The 27,605-nt window shown below is 34.2% G+C and overlaps 4 protein-coding genes and 1 long non-coding RNA gene across 11 annotated transcripts in view; 2 read left to right on the top strand and 3 right to left on the bottom strand.

Moving 5' to 3' along the window:
• Window positions 1-957, bottom strand: part of LOC126927052 (integral membrane protein DGCR2/IDD-like) — a 392,464-nt gene extending 391,507 nt beyond the window's left edge. Inside the window, exon 1 of the mRNA XM_050743394.1 lies at window positions 837-957. The gene's annotated coding sequence lies outside the window, so the exon portion shown is untranslated. The remainder of the gene's footprint in view (window positions 1-836) is intronic.
• LOC126927053 (integral membrane protein DGCR2/IDD-like) overlaps window positions 1-27,605 on the bottom strand; it is a 386,199-nt gene that overhangs the window by 45,233 nt on the left and 313,361 nt on the right. The window lies entirely within an intron of this gene.
• Window positions 1-27,605, top strand: part of LOC126927088 (uncharacterized) — a 194,852-nt gene that overhangs the window by 10,053 nt on the left and 157,194 nt on the right. The gene's annotated exons all lie outside the window — the stretch shown is intronic.
• Window positions 1-27,605, bottom strand: part of LOC126927056 (integral membrane protein DGCR2/IDD-like) — a 211,178-nt gene that overhangs the window by 92,732 nt on the left and 90,841 nt on the right. The window contains exon 1 of one of the 4 annotated variants that reach the window (XM_050743416.1): window positions 6,256-6,290. The exons of the other annotated variants lie outside the window; for them this stretch is intronic. The gene's annotated coding sequence lies outside the window, so the exon portion shown is untranslated. Of the gene's footprint in view, window positions 1-6,255; window positions 6,291-27,605 lie in introns of those variants that run through there. 4 annotated transcript variants of the gene reach the window in all.
• Window positions 10,166-11,571, top strand: LOC126927039 (G-patch domain and KOW motifs-containing protein-like). The gene is made up of 4 exons (XM_050743364.1): window positions 10,166-10,567; window positions 10,678-11,035; window positions 11,115-11,218; window positions 11,333-11,571. The coding sequence occupies exons 1-3, from the start codon at window positions 10,428-10,430 to the stop codon at window positions 11,208-11,210; spliced, it is 594 nt and encodes a 197-aa protein (XP_050599321.1). The 5' UTR covers window positions 10,166-10,427; the 3' UTR covers window positions 11,211-11,218; window positions 11,333-11,571.

Raw genomic sequence — 27,605 nt, 5'->3', positions numbered from 1 at the left:
TATCCTCATAATATGAAATACGCTTTCAAGTGGAAATCATAATTAACAATTTCTGGCAGCGAAAAGTAAATAAATCGATACGTTTAAATCAATATTAGAATTTCTTAATATTTTTATCAAATATTTTTATCAAATATTTTAACATCGTAGAAGTGTCGTTGGAGAGAAATATTAGGTTGTTCCAAAAGTTTCTTTCGTTTTCTAAAGAAATGATAGATGTACGATATTTTTTGTTTTATATTATTTTATTGAATTATGTGCGATCCACCTTTCTCCAATTTAATATAAAATAACATAAAACAAAAAATCTATCATTTCTTTATAAAACGAAAGAAAATTTTGCAACAATCTAATAGAAATTTAGTTTTAACACAATATAAAAATGGATTGTTATGCCCCTAGGAGATAAGAACAATATGATTAATATTAATAATGAATACGTTAACGTAACGTAAAGCAGCTTTTGCAGAAGGCTATTACCTGAAAATGTTTACTAAAGAATGATAACATGAATTTTCTTAAGTACCCCATTTGATACTTAATCTACTTTGTAAATACTGTACGTCCTAACTTTGAAAGAATGCAATTTTAGCCAGAATGTTTCAAATTACCTAGCCGTATTGTTTCCTTGTAATATAATTTATATTTACATTATCTCGCGTAATTCTTTCCACTTTATTGACTTCTAAACGTTAATGTAATATAATTTTTATAATATAATTTTAATCGAAGTTATTTAAAATTTGTAGTATCTCATCCCTACTAGAATAATATTAACAAATGTGCAGAGCTCAAGTCGAATAACACCGGCTCAGATAAATGATCATCAAACTTACTTTTGTTATCGTCGATGTCAGTGATTTTGAACCAGCCAACGTCCATGGCAATCAATATTATTTAGCCGGTCTTAACGCAATGTAAAAAGCAAAAAAAAAGAGGAAGGAAGGAACAGGGAAGCAAAGAGATAAAACGAATTTTTCATTTTTTCGAAACTAGATCGAGTTTCAAGCTGCTCGTAAAAGAGTCTGTAGCCAATCCGACTAAATTCGACGAACCGCGCTTGAAAATTCCCAGAGAACTGTGATAACCATCGAAATCTGTACAATTTGTCGATTCATCGCTTGATTAAAAAATGGAACAAAATGAGGCTGATCAGCCGGCCTTTCAACTTCTAATGATCCCTATCGTTTTACCCTAGGTTGAATGCTACGATATAAGCCGAAACAGCTATAAGTAGGGTTCACGTGATTGCCGCCATCTATTATTCACGCGTTACACATTCGCCAGACGGACGCGTCTAACGGTTGACATTGTTTTCTACCCTCAGTTCCAACGCAATTACGTTGCTACGTGCAATCAAGTCTCGAGTGAAGCTAATGATAAGTTGTTGTTCGATCCTACACAATTACTAAAATTATTCAAATTAAACTAATTTAGTCTAAAAAAACAAGTAATTTCGTTATATATTTCCTTTCATAATAAGCCATGGTTGGAATATAGTAGCTGACGAAAATATTCGTATATTTGTAGAAACATTTTAGGGCTGTATTATGCATAACGGCACTATAGAATTAATACTGTAACAGAATTCTACTATCATGGTTATGCTGGTAATATTCGAAACAAATCTGAAAATCTATGTAGATGTTGTAAGATATTCAGTACGAGTACTTTGCATTACTGTTATGTACATAATCACGACAAGATAAGGAAGGTACTGTTCTCTATTGCTCATCGCTACCCGTTACTAGTAGCAACGTACTATGCATATATATCTCGTAAAGATTTTAAATGTAGCCAACGAGACCATTTTTAATATTTGACTATCGTGACCCATTACAGTTTCATCACTTTCGATTAATTGAACACGACCCGCACCTTAAGACTAAAATACACAATATAAGTATGGCACAGAAAATCTTTTAAAATTTACGGACGACTATTTATGGTATTTAAAGGCAGCAAAGATAATAATTAGCTGCGGATTTTCCTCGAATCGTAGCATACAATATGGAATCTGATTATTAAAAATTACAATGGAAATACAGTGGATTTCCATAAGATATTCGTGCTTGTGGCATTTTGGAAATAAATTCTTAACCCAAATGGACGACCTCGATACTCGAGAAATTTTGTGAAGCTGACGTCAATGGCGATATGTACTGTTGTTGTGCTATCATTTCATAGTAAGCTGTATTGATTGCACTTCTATTCACGGAATTGATTTATTCCACACAAAAGTTGACAACAATAATCGAAAAAAGAAAAATATATTACCGCCTTTCACATCAGCATACACAAGCACATAGGATTTCACACGAATATACACACTTGTAAATTCGACGAAACGATCAAATTTAATTATTTTTCGATTTTTCGGGCATCAAGTACTACATCAAACGTTACACATCAAACGTTAAAATACGGCGAGCATACAAAATGTACAAACCACTCTAAATTAATTAACTTTGAACGTTATTGATTAATTAAAAAAACCACTGTTGCGTTGAGTTTTACATTTTAAAAAGTTGTTATCCGTTTTTGCTTTGTTTAAAACTAAAAACAGGACTACGTTCATTGTAAGTCGTAAATATCCCTTTTATTTATTTAAACAAACAGATATTTAAACAAACAATTTATAAATATATAATTTATTTACGTATATTTGTAATATCTGTTTTATAAATTTGTACAACCATTTATCCATTTATCTATTTTATTTGCATATAATTTTTATAGACTTTCTTTTCTTTTCTTTTTTTTTTTTTTAAGAACGAAAAATTGTGATTCTATTTTAAGACATGTCAGGCTGAAGCGATACGCGATATATATTTCTATTCGGATTTCACCGTCGTCGTAATCGATGCTATTGGAAACGTTTCACGATAGACGTCTTACAAGCGCTTGCAATGTCCGTCATGTGTAAGGCTCTACCACTGAATCGCGGCTGCCATTTAGTGATTAAGGTCGATCACTTAGAGACGTTAATCCGCCATAATGGTGAGCAATACATCGAAGCCATTATTGAAAGCATAGTTACGCTTTAATTTCATCGATCTTATTCACAAATAGAAGTGTACAAATTATAGGATTTCCAAATATTTAGTTTAGTTAAAAGGAGATATGAAAATGACAGGTATATTCAAAGGATAAAACAGAACCGTACGATTGTAAAGTTTCAAATCATTATAACTATTTAAATTTGAAAAATCCTACTATATTTATACAATATATTTTTATTAAGAATGGAAGAAATTTCGAAAAATACGACAACACTTTTTACTGTCGTCTTGAAGCACACCATATGTTAAGCTTCTTCGTCGTTACAAATTTTATCGCGGATGTAACGAACGTTTCGAACATGTAGCACGCACGCGTCAACGCCTACATTTGGATTTTAAATATATGTTTTATGCATTAAGTGTATTAACTTTCTTGCGCAATTTCTTTCAATTTGTTACGATATGGAGGGTTTAATTACGTTTAAGATATCTATCTGAATCCTTTAAATTCGAAGTTCTTTAAAAAATTACGTTACGTAAAATAATCGTTTTTCCACTTTATTGTATCATAAAATAGTTACTTAAATTCATATTACTTAAAGAATCTTCCTACAGAAAGAATAAAAAAGAATAAAATCCTATATGTTAAATTTTACGTGATTGATGGAATACATAGCGATGACGAGAACTAACTACAGACAACAAGAAACTATTAGCGAAGGCAACTGGTGACTATGAATGTCGTCTCTATAATATGTGGCGACTAAGGAGAACAACTACCAACTACGGATAACAAGTAACAACCAACTGTCTCGTTTCTAAGAGGCAACTAACTTGCAATTATCCTCCTTTGATGGTTTCTGTAGCGTGATATAGGTCTTGAACGTAGTTAAAGAATATGGTCGCTGCTGAATGGCGATTTGACAGCAAAGCGATCCCGCCAGTTCAAAGCTTGACATTACAAGCTACCGAAAACCATTAATCTTGTTATCGAATATCTAGCTTTCAGAAGAACCCTTGTGATATGATATGACGTCATGACATTTTTATGACGAAGACGAACAAACACCGACCTCTAACGAAACAAATTTTTATTAAGTGCCGTATGTGGGTTGCAGGCCGGCCAACCAAGGAAATTTATCGAATGTATAAAGTAAAATATATACGAATATATTCGATATATCATAAAATGCCCGCGTTACATCATCTAACAGCATAAAGAAAGCTAAATTTAAGGAATTAAAAAATTGAAATACCAATTATAAGAGAGTTAATTAAATTCAAACCTATCCTATGGTCCTAACCTAACCTATGGTCTCATAAAGACCTATATTTCCTGGAAATTGATATCGTTCGAATTCTAAATTCTCCTTAGAAAGTATCATAGAGAAAATATGAAATTTGAAAAGTACATCACGCTGATGCCTCGATAAACCGTCGTGTCGATAAATCCATGTGTTCGAGCGATGAATTTTCCCCAAACAACAAAAAACTGAAGGAAAATCTTCTTTGAAGGACGTGACAAGGTAGGGGAAGCGGTAACAATGATCACGCGATAAACTGATGGTGTACGTATAGAACGAGTGTTGCGAGAGAATTATCGAGAAACAAAAAAAGAAAAAATAATCGTCGGCCGGCGCGACTATACGCTGTCGACGGCCAAACAGCGACTGAGACTAACTGAAACGAACTCTGTCGCAGTATGAGCACGGGCTGCGTTCGCGGATCGATCGAACACGTTCTGCGCCTCTCCGCGGCACCGGCGTCAAAGCCACGCCCGATGGCTGCAACGCACTGGTGCACTTGCAACATTAACCACTGGTCCTTCCTTTTTCGTGTGATATTATACCAGCATCTGCGATGCCATTTCAAAGACCGCAATCAAAGCATTAAATGCCAGATTAGAGCGACGCGATAATATTACCCGAATATTCGTCCGTAAATGTTACCGTATAGATGTTTAATTAAGCATTATTATGCTTCGAATAATTTACTATCACATGTTCCACAAGAAAACATATGTTTCACTTTTCCCCGTAGTATGATTGTAATTTATAACAAATATTTATAATTTATAATTTGAAATATTTATAATTCACTGAAAGTATCTTCCTGTCACGATCATAGACGTAAAATTTCAAATTAAAAGTACCAAATTAAAAACATATGGTATCCCGAAACCAAACGTACGACATGGCGAATCACGATGATACGATAAAAATTGATCTATGTCTTGATTTATTCAAACAGAACGAACTTACTCGAACTTTTCCAGAATAAACGATTTATCCGATAATATCCGTCACCAGCTTCTCTTCCTTCAACGGTAACAACTGACACCGAAAGCTCGAGAGACCCGAACGGTGAGACGTACCCAGAAGCAATGCAGTTACCTGGGCAAAGAGTCCCAAAGACCAAGGACGTAGGAAATTTCGAGAAACGGAAATGGAAACTGGAGTGGCGCGTCAATCAGCACTGACGGAAACTAATAAAAATGGAAAAAACCAAACTAATTCGTTTCACAAATTATTAAAACGATATTATTGAAAATTTCACTCGATTTTCTCACTGCACACGTCAATATTTGTCGAAATATCAATATTAAAAAGTTAATAAAAAAAATATCCTCTTTCTTCATACCTGTCTTTCTCCCGGGCGGCGAAGGAATACTAGAATGTTCGAGAACAACGGATACTTTTTGATTTTATCTCGATATCAATTTCAATCTTTCTAAACGAAATATAATCTGAACGATGAAACGTTTGATCAAATAATGTTCTTCGTTCGATGCTAAAGGAAATTGAGAAGAAACATCGAAAATTCGTTAATAATTAAAGAATAATTAATAAAAGAAATTCGTTAATAAAACGAATTTCTTTGTTTCTGTTAGATAATAAACTTGATATACGTATTGGTTTTTAAAATCAATATAGCTAACCAATGGGCACACTTTTAACAAGGGTGATGGAACATACCAAAAATCTTTCAAGATGGTCTTGGCAACGGAAGAGTCGAAAATATGACAATTATGAATGAAAAATTCTAATATTTTACAGCTGGCAACGATAAACAACTCCAGATATTCTCCTAATTAATTTACAACAAATTCGCGTATATGATCGATAGCTGACGTCACTGTGTCCCACAGCCCTTGTAAAACGATAAGAATTTCCTGGAAAAACTTGTAGCCACGAAATGAAAAAGATGATAAAACTTCTAACAAGAGTACTGAGACGAGCAACTTTGTACTTACCCCTTCGGAGTAGGGAACGTGATTAAACGTCCGCGAGTTCGAAACTTTTGTAAGTCACTGCACGGCCGCTGCTTATGGTGGAAATGTAATAGATATAAGTACAGAGCGCGTGAGCGAACTAAAAACGCGATATAGGGGTAAAGAGAGAGACCGTTCCGTCCTTCTCTAATGCCCGCGTACTTGTACCGGAAATGTGTAACAACGGTAAACGAGCGCCGTCAGTGTCCACTAGTGTGCATGCCTGATTAAACAAGGACAGAAAATGCTTATATACAGCCTTCTCTTTCTATTTCCATGTCGCATCCATCTTACTATACAGTAGACAGGATTCGACTATTCCATCATTATATTCGCACCCTGCTTACGTGTGAACTAACATTGCCATGACAACAAATCGTTCGTCTCCTGTTTGATGCTCAGTTTTCAACGGAGTTGAAGGGAAACTTTATAAGAGAAAGGAAGTGACGGATTGTCTCAAAGTAATAAACGAAAATTCTCGTAACTATCGAAAAACGATAGTCAATACAAGGATATCATTATCACATTTAAAACTATTACAATGAACGGTGATTTATCGCTGCAAGGTACCACAAATAAGATATCTCATAATTTGCGAAAAGAGGTAAGGAATATTCTAGATTTTAGACTTTGGAACTTCCATGACAGTCATGAGTGTGTTTTGTCATTGATTTGCCATATTGCGTTTTTCACAATTGTTGTTCATTTTTTGTGATATTTTACACTCGCACATAGTATCTATGATTTTTTCTTTCGATAATTCTTATAATTATTGTCAATAATTAATTATTTATAACCATTTACGCTGTATTATATATCATTAAGATTTATCTTTGCACGTATCAAGATAGTAGATAACAAAATTATGTTTATATATTTATATTATGTGTATATATTTAGATATCTTCTTAGTTGCAATTTTTTCGAATAATATCGGCGACCAATCGAAATAGAAATTAGTGCGGAAAGAGGGGAAGGAACCAAAATTTGAAAATCGACATCGGTAACTCAGTAGTTATAGAGTAACTCAATCGATAACGTAGATTAACTAGTTATAAATGAAAATATATTTAAATTCAAACTTTAAAAATTAGAAATTAAAAAGCAGAAGGCAAAAAATTATCGCCGAGGATTTATATAATAATAAATAGACAGTACATTCTTTTTGTCTGTCTTACCTAGAAATAAAACAGTTAATTGATGATTATCGTATAGTGTGTACTCATAGCATAAAATTTGTTCAATGAATTAAAAATTATATTTTTTAGATATGTAGACATTAGCGATGTATTAATCCGGGAAGCTCGTCTACCTCGGAAATATCGAGTCTGCGACAACGTCGATTTTGAAATTATTCTTACAGAATATGAAAATTATTACAAGATGAAATTCCAAAAATATCCTATATTGTACAAGAAAATAACTGAAAAGGAAATAAAGACGAGGGAAATGACAAATGCGAACAAAGTGTAAGAATTTAAATTATTTAACACTATTCAACGTTCTCAACGTATTCAACGTATCGATTACGATATCATTCAATCTTTGAAGAAGTAGTAAAACGTGTCAAATCTGTTAGCAAACAAACGAGAAGTGAGTCTGTATCTGGGTCTGTGAAAGGGAGGAATGCACAACAGAAGATGAGGGGTGATGCTACGGATGATATTAATCTCGCAATGACAGTGACATCAATTTTCGCCAATGAAAGCGATGAATCTTCATCAGAAGAGGAGAGCTATTTAACATCTTAATGGAACAATCCACGCAATCAAAGATATCAAAATAGGCTCAGAAGCTTTATATAGACAATCTGGAATTATGGAAGATTATTGAAGACATTTCATGCGTAAGTTATTTTCGATTAATATACGTATTGTAAATACTGATTTCAGTAAAGCTTTAAATAACGAATTACATAACATTTACGGAAATTAATACGGAGATTATGCGCCATTTCATCTTTGTATTGTCGCAGGAAATCATACTAACAAAATTAAATGTATATTGGGACAACATCGTAGGCCTAGAGGAATGTAAATCTGCTATTAAGGAGGCCATTGTGTATCTCCTCAAGTACCTTATCTTTTTTAAAGGCCCATTTTCTCCCTGGAAAGGTATTCTGCTATACAAGCAATTACGAAATAAGGAAGACGATGTTGGCGAAGGCAGTCGCAACAGAATGCCAATGCACCTTTTTTAACATAACGGCCAGCTCATTGGTGAGCAAATGGAGAGGTGATTCCGAGAAGTATATCCGTGTAAGTTGATTTCCTTTGTCTATGAAGAAGAGATTCTGGAATATATCTATCATATATAATAATAATCATATATAACTAGAATAGTTGTTTGGAAAACGAAATGATATTACGTTCGTGATGAAACAATGAATTTAAGGAATTTTGAATATAATATTTAATAAATAATAAATACATTTGTTAAACTGAACAGGTTTTATTTGAACTTGCCTATAATTTTTCGCCTACAATTATTTTTATCGATGAGATTGACTGGATAGGCACAAATAAAGGAGTAAACTGTACATTGTCTGAACCTGCAAAGAGATTCAGATCAGAACTTCTTTCTAGATTGGATGGATTAGTATCTAACGAAAATTCTAATGTAGTTCTTTTGGCTGTAACTAATTGCCCTTGCTATGTATATCACGCTATTTCAATGTTTTCTAAGTAGAAAATATCTTAATATCATAATTATTCATTATCTTAATCTTAATTATTGTGTTGTGCGGAATATTCCTTTGTTATTATTAATATAACAGAACAATAATATTTATTGTAAATATATTATTAGGGACATTGATGCAGCTTTACGCAGATGCCTTGAAAAGAAAATATACGAATCATTACCAAATGAAGTTACTCGACTTGGTATGTTCAAATTATACCTTAGCAACCAGTTATTAGAGAATATGGATATTGTAAACCACATAATAAAATCTACTGAAAAATATTCTTGCGTGGATATAAAATTGCTTTGTAAGCAAGCATGGCTGCTAGAAATAAGTCCAATATGGGAAAAACTTGAAAAAAAAAGAAACATCTGTTACGACTTTGAAATATGAATTAAAGAATTATGAAATAATAGCAAAATTGTTAAAAAACAATGTCACCTACAGTTACGGATGTGGATAGATATGAAGCGTGGAATAAATATGTATGCCATAAGAACATATTTTAAAAAATATAAATGCTTATCATATAAAAATATAAAAATATAAAAATATAAAAATATAAATGGTTATAAATTATTAATATAATTATCGTTCGAAAAATTGTTCGTGTGCGTGCATTTATGTGTGCGCACGGGCTATAAACAAGTTTGAAATATTCGTTCTACATATATACGTGGTATACATATTCCCTTATAATATATAATATGTGTAATCTGAGTGGTAATATATCCACGTATTACATATGTGTTAGTGTATTTTATCGATAATCTGTCTTTTATTTCCTCTTATCTTATTGACGCATGTAAGGGCGCGTATATGCGCCGGGAAAAAGCTATGGTTATATATGGGATTGTTAACAAATAAAAATTAATCTAGGTGTTATTAAAGAAATTTGTTTCACCTTCTAAACTTTTTGATGATTGGTTTACTTTGAATATTTTGCATATTTTTGCATATCATGAGCATTTTGTACATTTCTATACATTCAAATTTTTTATGAATATAAAATGATCCGCACTACTATCTACTTCATAGTATACTCTATACGTTTAAAATGCTCCATTAGAAGCTTAAATCTATCAAAATACAGCTCCTAGGGAAATGTGAATTTTCACATGAACACATAATATCGATTTTCTCATTGAAACGTATAGGCAGGTATATACTAGCATAAGCCACCTTCGGCATTTGGCCGTATGGTGCAGCACTAGCTTTGTAACATAGAAAACCATAGGCGTCAGTTCTTCTTGTTTCCTCTTTGATATATGTTTACTTTAATGTCACTTATTCAGGCGCTTGATACATTGTCGGAATGAAATTTTAGTAATGTGCAAGTAATTTTGAGTAGATTAATAAAGTATAATAAGATATTAGATTCATGTACATAGATTCAAGTGACATCAATCTTTATGTCTAGTATATACATGTGTATTGATCTATAAGTCAGTGTTAAAATAACAAATAAATGGCAGAAGAAGGAAAGAAGATTTCCTTCGGTTTTGCGAAATCTATTAAGAAACCTGTGTTAAAAAATGCTATTCCACAAGAAAAAAAGAAAGTTGATTGCATTGAATGCCTTGATGAGAAAGGTATTAAAGTAATAGGGTGAGTTCAAAAAGTAAAATTTATAATCAAGAAACATATAACCACAACCTAACCTATAAAAATCACCAATAGCGGAATATATATATTTGAAAACAATTTTTTTATTTCAGTGAGGAAGAAAAAAAAGATGAACCTCTAATTATTCCATTACTAGGTTCAAAAACCTGGCATGATAGAATTCTTAATAAAATAGATGCAGACATTTTCCTTCCGAAGGCAGATAAGGAAAAGGTAGGAGACGCTAGTGTTAACGAGGCAAAATCAAAGCTATCTAATGGAAAAACATCGCCAATAATATCAATAAAGAAAGAGCCAGTTGAAGATAGTGAAAATAAAGTTGTTACTTTAGAAGAGCAAGCGACAAAAGAAATCATTGAGGAACTTAAGTCAAAGAATAAATATGAAACTAAAACAAATGATTTAACTTTACCTTTAGTAGAAGATGAATCATTAAGAGGCAAAGAACAGGTACGTTATCAACATATTGATGTGCAATGCACAGATGTATTACATTTGCATATTATAAATATCGTTTTGTATTTTTCAGTCTACGTTAGAAGATTATGAAAAAATTCCTATTGATGCCTTTGGTGTAGCAATGTTAAGGGGAATGGGATGGCAACCAGGAAAGGGAATTGGTTGAAATGAAAAGTATGAATTTTACTCTGGATTAAATTAATTATATGTATTTAATACATCACTTATTGGAAAGTAAACAGAGAACATCATTTTTTATTTCACAATCGTTTATTCTAACTATTACAGATTAGTAGCAGCTGTCATACCAGAATTACGACCAAAAGGTATGGGTCTTGGAGCAGACAAAGTAGCATTGCAGAAGAAAAATACAGATTCCAAAAAAGAAGAGGAAGAAGTTAAAATCGAGAAAGGAACATTTGTGAAAATTATAGCTGGAAAACAAAGTAATAATTATGGTCAAATAGAAGGATTCGATGATGATGCAGGAAGGCTCATAATAAAACTAGCTCTTGGTGGAAATATAATATCTGTAAATGAATTTATGGTACAGCCAGTGACTAAATCAGAATATTCTAAGAACTCAAAAGTTCAAAGTTAATATGAAGTGTTAGTTTTTCATTAAGGGACATTTAAGAAAATAAATTTGAATTGACATATACATATAAAGACATAATCGGACATGTAGAAAAACTAATTCAAGAGTACCTGTAAGTGTGTTGTTGCATGCAATTTTTTAAAGGTCCCTTCTAATTTTATATAAAATATGATAAATGTAGATCGGTCCGTCGTGTCCAGTAGTTGGGTGACTAGTGGGTTGTGGTGGTTGTTGACTCTTGTGTTATATCTGCTTCTGGACTTGTGTATTTCATCTTTGACTGTAGGTATCTTGAGGTCACGGTGGATTGTTTCGTTGGTAACATACCAGGGTGCATTTGATAGGGATCTTAGCGTTTTCGATTGGAAGCGTTGGAGTATTTCAATGTTGGAATTACTTGCTGTTCCCCATAGTTTGATTTCGTAGGTCCAGACAGGTTTTATTGCGGCCTTGTAGAGGATTATTTTGTTCTGTATGTTTAGTTTGGAGCGTCGGCCCGTGAACCAATAGAATTTTCTTAATTTTTCCTTTAGTTGCTTTGTTTTTTCTGAGATATGTTTTTTCCAAGTTAGCCTCCTGTCCAGGGTCATGACCAGGTATCTTACGGAGTCCTTGCTTGGGATTATTGTGTTGTTAATGGTGACCTGGGGGCAGGTTTGTTTTCGGAGCGTGAAGGTTACATGAGAGGATTTTTTTTCGTTTATTTTGAAACCCCATTTTTGGAACCACTTTTCCATGGTGTCGATACTTCGCTGGAGAGTGGATGAGGCAATTGCCGGGTCTGCGTGGGTAGCTAATAGTGCTGTGTCGTCGGCAAATGTTGCTATTGTTACCTCGTTTGATATAGGTAAGTCGGCAGTGTTGATGGAGAACAGTAGGGGTCCGAGGACACTACCTTGGGGTATGCCGGATTCTATTGGGAATGTTGCGGAAGTGGCGCCTAGACATTTAACTATGAATTGTCTGTTGGTTAGGTAGGATTTTAAGATGGAGTAGTATGGATGGGGTTGGATCTTTTTGAGCTTGTAGAGTAGCCCTTTATGCCATACTTTGTCGAATGCCTGTTGGATGTCTAGGAATACCGCTGAGCAGTATTTTTTCTTTTCAAGGGTTTGGCTGATCATGTGGGTTATGCGGTGGATTTGCTCTACTGTTGAGTGTTGTTTTCGGAAGCCGAATTGGTGGTCTGGGAGTGTTTTCAATTCTTCTAGGAGTGGAAGGAGACGATTCGTGAGCATCCTCTCGAATAGTTTAGACAGGGTAGGTAAAAGACTGATTGGGCGATAGGAGCTGGTTTCATATATTGGTTTACCGGGTTCAGGGATGAGGGTGATCAGTGAGATTTTCCAAGCCTTGGGAAAGTGTTGAAGGCGGAGGATAGCGTTAAAGATTGATGCGATGAGTGCAATCCCTTTTATCGGAAGTTCCTTGATTGTTTTATTTCCTATTAGGTCGTGACCTGCTGCTTTCTTGGGGTTTAGGCGACTGATTGCTTCTATGATCTCTGAAGAAGTGAAGGGTTCAATAGGAGGGGACATTTGGAAGGGAGTGTGCAGATATTCGGTAACGTCCGCTGCAGCTATGGAGGAATGTAGTTGGAATACTTCAGTCAAGTGTTTGGCAAATAGGTTGGCTTTTTCTATAGGGCTACGCGCCCATCCACTCTGCGGATGGCGGCTTGGAGGTATTATTTGTGGGAGACGCGTGTGTTTCCTGGAGGCCTTCCATAGTGAGTAGTTGGAGTCGGCTGTGGGGGACAAGCTGGCGAGATATTTGTGAAAACGGTCATTATTGTAGTTTTTTTTATAGTTTTGGATAGTTTTCTAGTTGCGTTGTTTAGTTTGCGTTTGTCCTCCGGTGTTCTATGGATCTGTCATATCCTTCTTAGTCTACGTTTTTCTGCTATTTTTTTTAATATGTACTGGGGGTATTCGTGATTGCTGATGGACGTTTTTGCCGGTGTGGAGAAGCGGATAGCGTTTATTATGCTCGTGTTTAGGTATTCCGTGGCTGCTTCGATTTCTTCATTGGTTTTTAGTGAAGTTGAGGCTGAAGTTGTGTGTGTAAAGACTTCTCTAAAGAGCTGCCAGTTGGTGTGTTGGTTATGTATGGAGCCATTACGTGTATTCTCGATGATAGTTGAACTGACTGTTACTATCACGGGGGATTGATCAGAGGAGAGATCAGCCGAGGAATTGATTTGGACGTGTCTTGACGAGATATTTTTTTTTAATGAGGAAATCAAGGAGATCGGGTATTTTGTTTGTGTCGGTGGGCCAGTGTGTGGGTTCGTATGTGGTAAGGTAGTTGAGGTTGTTGGTTATTATGCTGTTGAGGAGGTTTTTGCCTCCTACTGTAACCAGTCTGCTGCCCCATTGGGTGTGTTTGGCGTTGTAGTCTCCTCCAGCTATGAATCTATTGCCCAGGGTGTCCAGGAAGTCGTCAAAGTCTTCTTTGGCGATGGAGTGTCTGGGAGGGCAGTATACAGCTGAAGTGGTGATTGTACCATGACAGTCTTCTATTGCTACGTTTGTTGCTTGGAGGTAGTCTTTCTGGAATGGTGGAAGTTCGTAGTGCTTAATGTTTGATTTGATTATGATTCCGGTGCCGCCGTGGGCCTTTCCGCTGGGGTGTTGGGTATGGTAGAACTTGTATCCGTTTATGTTCAGGTAGTTTTTGTCGGTGAAGTGGGTTTCAGTTATGAGCATTATGTCGATTTGCTGGTGTTTTAGGAAGAGTTCTAGGTCAAGTTTGCGTTGCGCTAGACCGTTGGCATTCCACAGAGCTGTGCGTCTTGGTTTTATTTTGCGTCGGGGCGTATTAATTTATCCGATGTGGATACACCGTTTTTTTGTTGTTTTTAGATACAAGTGACGAGAAATTATGAAATGATATTTTAAATTTAAACTGATTTCATTCATTGATTTATTGTAGCGACAATGGTAACTTGTTTAAATAAAGATTTTATAAATAAAATATTTAAGGTCTAAAATAATAAATAAACACATGTGAAAACATTAAAGCTGTTATCCTTATTCATGGTCTTGTTGGAACGTGTTTAACGAGCGTAACGTAGGCGTGAAAACGAAAACGTTGAGACTCTTGTGGCGTAAAAAGACTGAATTCCTCATAAAAATACAAGAAACGAGAGGAAACGTGCACATAGTTTATTCTCGACCTTGGATACATAAAACCAAAAAAAAAAAAGAAAAAGAAAAAGGAACAAAAATTTTTATTGGTTATTTACCGAAACTCATTGTATCATTTTTATTACTCTATATAAAACGTAGAATCATATACTGACGAATGTTATTTCGAATTTCTAACTTCAGAACGATAATTACATATTTGAAATTACCAATAAGTGGTAGTAGCATTAAAAATATGGAATATTCAACGAGATGAAATATAGGTAAAGTATTTAAAAGAAAAAAGATTGAAACGTTCGATGTAAAACGATGAAATTAAATGATTGGATTTGAAAACTTGATTCGGTTTAATAATTCGATGAAAAAAGTATTCATCCTATGAAAAAAGAATTCATGTTCCTGTCGATATATCAACGACGTGCGCCGTTACTTCCCACTGCTCTGCCATTCAAATGCAATACTCGAATATACATGGCGAAAGAAATGGAAATTGAGCAATTTAAGGGAACGAATTACTCTCGCGTCCACGTAACTTCAAAATGTTTCACGTGTCCGTGTTTGCGAAACGAAATTCGTCGTTGTCCAACTAACACGCTTGCAGATGCTACGTTCACTTTGTTGCATATAGGGCTTAAATATATGAACAAATAGAACGGCGCAACTGTCACTAGCGTAATTTTTAAAGTGAATTAATGCATAATCTCGTCATCTACGTTTGACCATGATTATGGCAGTGATCATTGTTATATACGAATCTTCGTGCAATATATGTGAAAATTCGTGGTTGTCCAATTAACACGCTTGCAGATGCTACGTTCACTTTGTTGCATATAGGGCTTAAATATATGAACAAATAGAACGGCGCAACTGTCACTAGCGTAATTTTTAAAGTGAATTAATGCATAATCTCGTCATCTACGTTTGACCATGATTATGGCAGTGATCATTGTTATATACGAATCTTCGTGCAATATATGTGAAAATTCGTGGTTGTCCAATTAACACGCTTGCTGATGCTACGTTCACTTTGTTGCATATAGGGCTTAAATATATGAACAAATAGTACTGCGCAAGTGTCACTAGCGTAATCTTAACGTGTTAAAGTGAATCAATACATAACTTCGTCATCTACGTTTGTCCATGACTACGGCAGTGGTCATTGATATATGTGAAGCTTCGAGGAGTAGATGTGAAAATTCGTCGTTGTCCGGTTAACACGCTTGCAGATGCTCCGTTCACTTTGTTCCATATAGGGCTCAAATATGTGAACAAATTGAATGGAGCAACTGTCATTAGCGTAATTTTAACGCGTTAAAATAAATTAATGTATAATTTCGTCATTTACGTTTGATCTACGTTTTTTCATCTACGTCATCTACGGCACCTACGCGAATCTTATTGATTACGTCTTTGGCAGTGTTCGTTGCTATAAATGAAACTTAATAGTTGTTGAAACCGCTCGAAAGTCGTGTTCCTAAATCATTCCCTCGTCTCGTATCGTATTCATCAAATGGAAAAGGAGATTGTGTTTTAATGAAATCGCTTGTTACTATCAATCTTGCTGTGTCACTCGCATAGGAGAAGAAAGCGAGGAAGGAGAAAAAAATTAAGGTAAGGTCATCAATGAGCAAAATGTTTAATGTACATTAAAATTGAGTCCGCTGCAACCCTCGTGACTTTTAAAATTCCATACGTATATTGTTATACGTAACATTGCCATATTAAATATATTCGATCAAATATTCAATCTCGTTCCCTGAAAGCTGTTCCTGGATATCTGGTTGGATACTTTACGCACGGAAATAGAGAGTGTTAACAGTAACAAACCCTCTATGTAGTGTTTTTGCTTTGCTCTTTTGATCAGGTAGATGACATTTTGCTTCGAAAAACGGATATATATACCACGGATATGCACATACAGAGTATGTGTATCGATATACACATTGATATACACCTTTGTACAAAGTGTCAAAAAAGTATTTATCGCGGTATTTTTTTCAAGCCATTCTACACCTTCGATTTGATGAAAATTGGTTAAATAAGTGTAACGCAAAATTGATCTTGACCACAATTTTCAGTGTCAAATTGTTTTTCTATTGCATCATATAGTGCTCATTAGAAAGGAAAGTTCCGTTGTTTTAGAAAAAATGTTTGAAATTTCATTAATACTTAGACTAATTTTATTCATATTTTAAGGTCAAATATGGAATACAATAACATCAATACTAATATCTACTTTTTTGTGCGAATTACTTTATATTTCAATCTTCCTTGATACGCCGTGACAAGCAAAAGTGTAAACACAGCTCGTTGATTTTATGTAAAAAGCGAATGTCGAAGGTATAATGAGAAAAGAGCATTATTTGACCATTCCACAAAATAATTTACCTAAATAGTAGTTAATTCTATTGGATATAATAAACGTGAAGTAGTACTAGTGGACGAAATACCTATGTTGAAACCTTGATTCGACGAGTATAATTAATGTGCAAAACTGTAAACATGGTTTGAGATATCCATTTTTGTAAAATGTTTTGTACATTATTAATGTTAATGAAAATTAACTATTACATTTCGTTAATAATAACTTGTAGTTACTGTTACCTAATCTTTACCGATCACTTGAGAAATTAGTCTTTTACATTTATGTGTTTACTTTTTTCGCTCGTCACTGTACATGTTTAAGTCAGATATGAAATATCTGGCGTATTCCAGCGGCTTAGATTAAATCTAAGATGTTGATATCCTTAATATTGAGAATGTTGTTGGAAACTATTATGCTGCGGTCTACCATTCGTTTTTGCCTATATATACCACGGAACAAAGGATAATTTTCACCGAATTCATCCAGAGCATATTTTCTAAGTTTTACTGTATATGATTACACCCATTATATTATATTATGTTATTACGATGTTATCTAATTAATTGTTGTCTATTTATTTTGATACTTATATTAACCATTATTTATAACATAATATACTAAATACAATTAGTATACACAATTAGTATAGGGATTAGTATAAGAAATTTTAAACAGCTTTTTTCAAAAGAACGAATCATTTACGATCCAGGGGTTTTCTGAAACTTTCGTTTCTCGTGATGAGTACTTTATGATGCAATAAAAAATTTTGTCTGAAAATTATACTCAAGATCAATTTCATGATCCATTTTCTCTAACAGATCTCCATCTTCCACAGCTATAACAAATAATTTTTTGACACTCTATACATTTAACATCGATTATAATTGTGATAATTGAAACACCGAACATCAATGTGTTTTTTCACTACGCCAACACAGATAACAATTAACATTGATATATAATATATATTTGACGATATATATCTGAAAGAATAGAAATTTCATTTAATCAACTATATGACCATACTCGGTTAAGTACCAACAACGACTATCTATCAACCTTATCTTACTTCCTCAAAGATATAGAAAGACTAAAAATTTCAGCCATGTGATTTGGTCCTTTAAAATTTAGAAGTAATATAACGATAAAATACCATCAAAACCTTTAAATTTAACGCACGAAAACATGTCTTCTTTGCTAATGGCGTACTATAAATACAAATATTTGAATAAATATTGCGAATTTCATATTGCTAAAAGATTTATACTATTCGTTCGTAAATAATCGTCGGATCTATATTTAAGTTAAAACTGTTGCATTAGATCTCTTTTCTTACTTAAAATTATTTGGATTGGTAACTTGGATGTAACACGTAATTTATTCTTCCTTTATAAATAGTGTACAGAAGATACCAATTCAAAGAAATGGAAGGAAAGTCTAAAAGCAAAGAAAATTTACAGGAAGAAAAAACGTTCGAGCCTTGCCAGGCTATATAGGATGTTAAGTAATTTCATTTTGACAATGGTCCAACATCATACTATGCATAAATTTAATATTAATATAAGCAGGTTTCATGCCATGTATTACATGTAACGTATAAGCACAAGCCCTGGTTTTAAATGCCTTATAGTAACACCGAAAAGATTATTCAGTTGGATGTCTGACTCAACATCAATATTTTACTTAGAAGATAATACGACGAGAGCATGTTGGTGGGTGGAATGGGAGATGAATGAAGGCTTACTTCTGTAAAATACGTAAAATGGTAGTCGGAATGAATTTTGGCGCTTGGGGACAGAAAAAGAGCTGACTGATACTGTCATACACCTGAATTTATAAAATTTTGAAAATCGATGTAACCTTTGAACTTTATCGTATTCTGTTTCATAGCACAAATTATTGTTCCCGAAATGTACGTTTAGTGTTATAATATATTTGACCAATGGTTCTCAAATACTAGTTTTGCTAAAGCAATGGTGGAATTGGAGCAATTCTTTCTTCTTTTATTCTTTGAATGACCTGGATTTTCGAGTAGTCTAGTGACGCTTGATCCGTACAATTAATCGATTTCTTTTTATTACACAAGTGCAAGAGATTCCGCGTTGGACGCCGATGTTGCGAGTTCGAATGCCTGGATGAGTTTGGCACTGAGTATTGGTCCGAATCTAATGTGGTTATCGTCGATGATTCACCTAAACTTGAAAAACATAGTGTATTGTGGACGCTGAGCTTAGTGATGGCAATTGTAATATTTTAATTTTTTTTATTCTATATTTTCGACTTCTTTTTTCGAGTAGAATCACCAATTTTCCGCCTGTACTATCAATTACCAACCAGCCTGTATGACAAAATTCTATTTTAAACTCCAAACTCGCCACGAGTGGCTATTTTGTTTACGAAATTAAACGAATTTAATAAATGAAAGGGCAAGGAAGGAACTACAAGTGACCGTCAAACTATTTTTCTGCTTGAAAAGTAATTCGCAAAGTAATATAAAATAATACTACTGATTTGTGTCTCTTTCAGAATTTTTTCTTAAACTCTTGTTTTTTTCCCTTCAAATTTATTATTTATTATTTATTCGGTGTCACGAAAACCGATTAAATATTAAATATCTTAAATATAGATTGAAATGAAAGCTTGTCAGTTCTCGTTCAGTTGTCACTTCAAAGTTGTTAGTTCAAAGGTTCTGGTACATCATAAAGCAAGGGATCAAATCTTTAACTTATTACAAATTAAATCTTTTATTGTAATTACGAAAATTATGAAAGTACCAAGGGAAACAAGTAGGGAACATGAACTGCTCAACGAACCAAAGAACGGCTCAGTGACAAAATTAATACAGTAAGGATCGCAAATATTACAACATTACACTCTTACATCACATAATAGTCCTCTATACAAAAGATATATAGCGAATCGACTTTTCACAACGATAAGAATCAACAGAACCAATTAAGACCAGGCGAAACTCTCATAAGATAAGATATAGATAGATAAGAAATAAATTTAATAGTAAACACGTAGGTGAAACACTTGCTGAAATTTGCATCACTCGACACGAGCGAACCGTTCGGAAGGAAAACGCGTTCAGCCCCCAAGGCTGTGGAATTGGGATCACTTAATTAACTCCGTTTGAATCTATCTTGAATTAATTCTCGTTTAACGACCTGTGCGTATTCAACATCATATCATTTCCGACCATATCGTTCCCAGAAGATGAAACAGCACGGTAAAACAGATGTGAATACCTATCACGAGCGAAACAGAAATGCGAAGATCCTTTGGAACGATAATAATAAAATTGCATGCATAGGAACCATGGATGGAACACAAGGCAAAGGTGTAGATGGTATTATAAGCTTTGAAACGAGCGTATAGGACGAGAGAAATTGATCAAAAAATTGAGTTGAGCCCTTTGAAGTTAGGAAAAACATACTTTGATGTTTTGTTTAAAGGAGAGATATTGAGCTGTGCAAAAATTGTATAGGTTCTCTGAAGGTAAATAAGATTTTGTTGCTGAGTAAATAAACGAGATTTCAAGTTTCTCTTGAATATTGGAAATTTAAAGGTTTTGATGGTATTTTATCGTTATATTACTTCTAAATTTTAAAGGACCAAATCACATGGCTGAAATTTTTAAAGTCTTTCTATATCTTTGAGGAAGTAAGATAAGGTTGATAGATAGTCGTTGTTGGTACTTAACCGAGTATGGTCATATAGTCGATTAAATGAAATTTCTATTCTTTCAGATATATATCGTCAAATATATATTATATATCAATGTTAATTGTTATCTGTGTTGGCGTAGTGAAAAAACACATTGATGTTCGGTGTTTCAATTATCAGAATTATAATCGATGTTAAATGTATAGAGTGTCAAAAAATTATTTGTTATAGCTGTGGAAGATGGAGATCTGTTAGAGAAAATGGATCATGAAATTGATCTTGAGTATAATTTTCAGACAAAATTTTTTATTGCATCATAAAGTACTCATCACGAGAAACGAAAGTTTCAGAAAACATACTTTTTGCTTCAAATAATTAAGATAAAATTTAGATACGGGGCTTTCAGCTTATGAAAGTCGAAGAGAAGATATATATTCCATTTGGTCATATTCTATTTAAATTCGTAACTACTCGTTCCATTTACGTTATTAATAAAACATTTTTATCGACAAGCTACCTAACAGAAAGACCTTTTTGTCACTCTAAATTACCTCAAAAGAAAATCCCTTGTCAAACATACCATGTTTCTCGTACGAAAATCCAAAAAAGATTTTCCAAAAAGATATATTCAGTGAACCATGATTCGTGACTGGTGAGCTTGAAAAGAGATGAAGCGTTGAAGCGTCAAAGTTGATATTCCACCAAGCTCTCGACCCTTCTATCTCAATAATCCTGATCAAAATTCGAATGAACTACCCAACGAAACGATCACCGTTTTCTATAGAATCTCTTATGCATTCTTCATTAAGGAATCGTCAGATTTTACCCCATTACGTTCTTCCATCACAATCTTCGTAATGATGAATAAAAAAATAAAAGCTTTTAAAACCCGACAGCGCTGTTATTTTCTAAAAACGTCGTCTTTATACTCCTGATGGCCACGAGCACATCCGACTACCAAATATAAAATGCATTGTGAGTGTGTCATCAGCATAATTTTCGTGAAAGGAGCAATTATTCTTGATAACTATAATTTGTAACATAGATTAAAATCGCTGATTTGATCCCTCTGATATTGTTGTCTTATGAGAGTTTCGCCTGGTCTTAATTGGTTCTGTTGATTCTTATCGTTGTGAAAAGTCGATTCGCTATATATCTTTTGTACAGAGAACTATTATGTGATGTAAGAGTGTAATGTTGTAATATTTGTGATCCTTACTTTATTAATTTTGTCACTGAGCCGTTCTTTGGTTCGTTGAGCAGTTCATGTTCCCTACTTGTTTCCCTTGGTACTTTCATAAGTTTCGCAATTACAATAAAAGATTTAATTTGTAATAAGTTAAAGATTTGATCCCTTGCTTTATGATGTACGAGAACCTTTGAACTAACAACTTTGAAGTGACAACTGAACGAGAACTGACAAGCTTTCATTTCAATCTATATTTAAGATATTTAATATTTAATCGGTTTTCGTGACACCGAATAAATAATAAATAATAAATTTGAAGGGAAAAAGCACCGAATAAATAATAAATAATAAATTTGAAGGGAAAAAAACAAGAGATTAAGAAAAAATTCTGAAAAATTCTGACACAAATCAGTAGTATTATTTTATATTACTTTGCGAATTACTTTTCAAGCATAAAAATAGTTTGACGGTCACTTGTAGTTCCTTCCTTGCCATTTCATTTATTAAATTCGTTTAATTTCGTAAACAAAATAGCCACTCGTGGCGAGTTTGGTGTTTAAAATAGAATTTTGTCATACAGGCTGATTGGTAATTGATAGTACAAGCGGAAAATTGATGATTCTACTCGAAAAAAGAAGTCGAAAATATAGAATAAAAGAAATTAAAATATTACAATTGCCATCACTAAGCTCAGCGTCCACAATACACTATGTTTTTCAAGTTTAGGTGAACCATCGACGATAACCACATCAGATCCGGACCAATACTCAGTGCCAACCTCATTCAGGCATTCGAACTCGCAACATCGGCGTCCAACGCGGAATCTCTTGCACTTGTGTAATAAAAAGAAATCGATTAATTGTACGGATCAAGCGTCACTAGACTACTCGAAAATCCAGGTCATTCAAAGAATAAAAGAAGAAAGAATTGCTCCAATTCCACCATTGCTTTAGCAAAACTAGTATTTGAGAACCATTGGTCAAATATATTATAACACTAAACGTACATTTCGGGAACAATAATTTGTGCTATGAAACAGAATACGATAAAGTTCAAAGGTTACATCGATTTTCAAAATTTTATAAATTCAGGTGTATGACAGTATCAGTCAGCTCTTTTTCTGTCCCCAAGCGCCAAAATTCATTCCGACTACCATTTTACGTATTTTACAGAAGTAAGCCTTCATTCATCTCCCATTCCATCCACCAACATGCTCTCGACCTATTATCTTCTAAGTAAAATATTGATGTTGAGTCAGACATCCAACTGAATAATCTTTTCGGTGTTACTATAAGGCATTTAAAACCAGGGCTTGTGCTTATACGTTACATGTAATACATGGCATGAAACCTGCTTATATTAATATTAAATTTATGCATAGTATGATGTTGGACCATTGTCAAAATGAAATTACTTAACATCCTATATAGCCTGGCAAGGCTCGAACGTTTTATCTTCCTGTAGATTTTCTTTGCTTTTAGACTTTCCTTCCATTTCTTTGAATTGGTATCTTCTGTACACTATTTATAAAGGAAGAATAAATTACAAGTTACATCCAAATTACCAATCCAAATAATTTTAAGTAAGAAAAGAGATCTAATGCAGCAGTTTCAACTTAAATATAGATCCGACGATTATTTACGAGCAAATAGTATAAATCTTTTAGCAATATGAAATTCGCAATATTTATTCAAATATTTATATTTATAGTACGCCATTAGCAAAGAAGATATGTTTGCGTGCGTTATCGATTTTACGCTTTTGCCATGCAAACATGGAAATTGCGATTCAAAATTGAATTTGCACTGGAAACGGTTGACGTTACGACATCAATAACATATTTCAAAAACACTGATGATATCATACGGAATCAGAGAGATTCTATGAGAAGTTAAACGCATAATCATCCTATTGTAAATAACAGGAACAGAAAGTACACAAGGAATAATACAGAATCATCCTATCATCCTATCCTACTATACAAGATTGCTTTGATTCGAGCTCAAACATAGGGAAATCTGAAAGAATTTTTCGCAGAATTTCCTTCCCCTTTGAATTGGCTTTTATACAAAACGACATTAACTTTTCAGGGAAATACCTATAGAGTGTGACGATCTATGATTTTAAATAGAGGGGTATATCTGAAAAGAGGTGGATGTAAAACGTAGCATATAAAACGTAGATCAAATCTTTATTCAATGATTTTTTCTCTTCGCAGAGAATCAGGTTTTCAAGAACGATCGAATATGTATGCACTTGATTTACATGTGAAGTTGTCATTAAAAATATTGTTGCGTTTAAAAAGATAAATATTGATTTAAATTTAATGAAATTGTTAGTCCAATTGTTTTAAGCTTAAAGATATGTAGGTGTCACATTTATATATTGAAAACCTGGGAGCGGCATTAATTAACAAACCTAGACACGCGCACACGTACTTTAAAACCATGCTTGAAAATCGATATTCCCTGAAACAATGCATCGTTCTGCGCTTCCAATTTATTTTCGCACGAAGAATCAGTCCATTCATCGTTGCCGTCACCATCGCTACTGTAATCTATATTACTCGAATAAATTCTATATCTTGATTGGAAAATCGCATATTTTAACGAACTTTCTGTGTTTTTTTTTATGATTTTAATTGGCAATTTCCGAAATTGAACTATAGCTTGAGAATAAACCGATAATATTTGAGGGTATATATACATACATCATGTTTTTGATGGGTTTTGTAGTAAAATAATTGTAGAAAAAGCAAACTTTTTAAGAACAAATTACCATATTCGAGTAATAAATTATAGAAAATTACCAATGTAATTTAAAACTTAAAAAGAAGAATCTATTACACGTAATAAAGAGAAGGACTTGTTCACGAACGGTAATTCAACAAATACAGTCGTTGCAGAAACATAGTTTTACAAGGGAGAAGAATCTCTCTAGGAACTCGACGATGTCACGTCAAGCGAAAATTCAATAAAGTGATTACTAACCGTATTACCAGCGGCAATCGTGTTGCGGCAATTCGTAAATAAGTTAGTCGTCTATTTGGAGAAACGTCGCTGGCAATATCGTCACATTTTAATTACGTCAGCGCTATCAATTGGTCTTGGAAGAAAGTTTTCCATTATGTACTTTTGCCCACGGCGTCGTTCCAACAAATGAATCCGAGTTTTGAATCGCTTTCTCTTATATCACGAATTTGTAACGGTGTTTCTTCAAACTATAAACGATTGTAATGAATGTCTTTGCGTACAAAGACCGATACCTGGTTTGACTAGAAGCTTTAGCTAATTAGTGCCCCAGTTAATTTGGATGTTCACTACCACGCCACTTCCCCCCCCCCCCAAAGTGGCTTGGTGTCCTCCACGTAAAAAAAAAGAAAAAGGAAAAAAAGAAAAAGAGAAAGGAAAAAAAAAGAAAAAGGGAAAAAAAAGAAAAAAAGAAAGGAAAAAAAAGAAAAAGAAAAAGGGAAAGAAAAGAAAAAAAGAAAGGAAAAAAAAGAAATAGAAAAAGGGAAAAAAAGAAAAAGAGAAAGAAAAAGAAAAAGAAAAAAAAGTTAATTTGGATGTTATAAAATGTAATATAACCAAGAACTTATCTTCTGCTTGGTAGTCGCATAAGAGAAGACCGAGCCATTGAATCGCTCAAATAGATTAGCTGATTCGCTTAACGTATTTTTACTTCCGATGACGTAAACAAGAGCAGAAAGTACACAAGTAATAATACAGAAATGTCAAATGTACAGAGGAATAGATTTCGTTAAATCATTAGAACGTAACATCTCCTTATAATTCTATTTGTGTATAGCAAAATAGCTTGTGTGCTTTCATGAAATATAATTGATATTTAGAAGCTCTCATGTAGGTAGATATATAACTCGTGTTAATTAGTAATTTAACAATACATCATAACAACATATCATTTTCGTTTCTTCGTTTATCTCGTTATGCGCGTAAACGAATGTGTAAATAAAGACATATAATCAACGATAACATGTAGTGGCAAGCATGATAATTATCGACAAAGGAGAATATTGGTGAAATGATTGTGGGTGATTTCACTCGGTGTATCGGTAAATAAACTTTGATAGACATTGCCGGTGGATTCGCTGTCGGTGAAATCGTGTCGATGAAATAATTGTCAGTGATTTAAAGATAACCCAATTTATTGATCTCCCCTTCATAGAGTTGTACGTCTCTCTATAATACATACTCTACCTGGAAGGGCTGAAACATTTAGCTTAGTCACACTAAACTGGATTGGACTGCAAGTAAGAAGATTGAAATGCAAAATTCACGTGTGAGCGCAACGGTTTAGATGGAAAGTTCGATAAGGCGATTATGTATATTAACCCGAAAGAAAGCTCATGGCTTTGCAACGCGTTACACGCAACACGGAATTTCCCTCGCTGAAATAATCCTATTACAACGATACGATTTTCCTTAACAGATCTCGCAATGTAATTCTCCCTCTACAACTTTTTATTAGGTTTGAAACACGAGAGTTTCGAAGCTCTGCAAAGTCTCGCGAATCTAGATGTCGAGTTTCAACGTATTTTCGCTTCTTATTTTATAGCTGTTAATAGTTATTATCTCACTCTGCACGTACATCAAACGAGTACTTATGTAAATCCAAAGGAAACGGAAACAACCGAGAATAATTGAGGATAATTCGAATACGTACCGATTAGTAAAGTGTTTGGCAAAGAAAAAAAAAAGGAAAATTGTATCGGAGAAATAGGGGAAAAACGGTGGCGTACATCAAGCAATCTTTATGGCTGTAATACATTTATTATTCATTTATGTTCATTTTCTATCGCGTCACAGACCTTGAAATAACTGGCAGAACGAGCATATAAATCTTGTATCGCTCGACCTGACTTCTCCCGATGGAAAAATATTCACCAGCTTGGGATCGTGCATCGCTAATTACTCCGTTCTACTTTTCGAACGCGTTTCCATCCATACAGAAAAGCAAGAAGGCAAACTCTATCGCACAGTCATGAAGAGATGCAAAAGCAAGAAACCAACCAACGACATGCCGATCGACATGGTGAAAGCAGTCCTACAGAGGCTATTCACCATGGGACACGGATCCTCCCATTATGAGGGCCGCGAAGAGGCAGAGACCGAAGAAGAAGAAGACATCAGCTTCAGCGTCGTCATCGGCGAAGGCGATGTGGACGATGGCGCCGGAAGAATGAACACCAAGATGGCTGCAGGAGTCGATGGAAGACTCCTGGACTGCTGGAAGCAGGAGCTGGAAGCAAGCTGGAAACAGACTGCTGGAAGACGGCCAGAGTAATACTGCTAAGGTAGCCGGGAAAGGATCCCAGTCTCCCTAACGCGTATCGGCCGATAAGCATACTCCCAACCATGAGCAAGATCTGGGAAAAATGCTTTAAGAAGATCATCGAGAGATGCATCGGAACGGACCCGTTCCATCGGAGGCAGTATGGGTTCAGAAAGAAGAATTAGCTTAGCGAATACCGATAAGAACAGGAAGAAGCAGAAACGGGCACAACGAACGGCCCTGTGCATAACAACGACGGCATACTGTACCGTCTCCCACGCGGCACTTTGCGTGTTGAC

The sequence above is a fragment of the Bombus affinis genome, unplaced genomic scaffold, assembly GCF_024516045.1.
Source record: "Bombus affinis isolate iyBomAffi1 unplaced genomic scaffold, iyBomAffi1.2 ctg00000070.1, whole genome shotgun sequence".
NCBI lineage: Eukaryota > Metazoa > Arthropoda > Insecta > Hymenoptera > Apidae > Bombus > Bombus affinis.
Note: the sequence above shows the minus strand (reverse complement) of the source record. Positions and strands in the feature narration are given on the sequence as shown.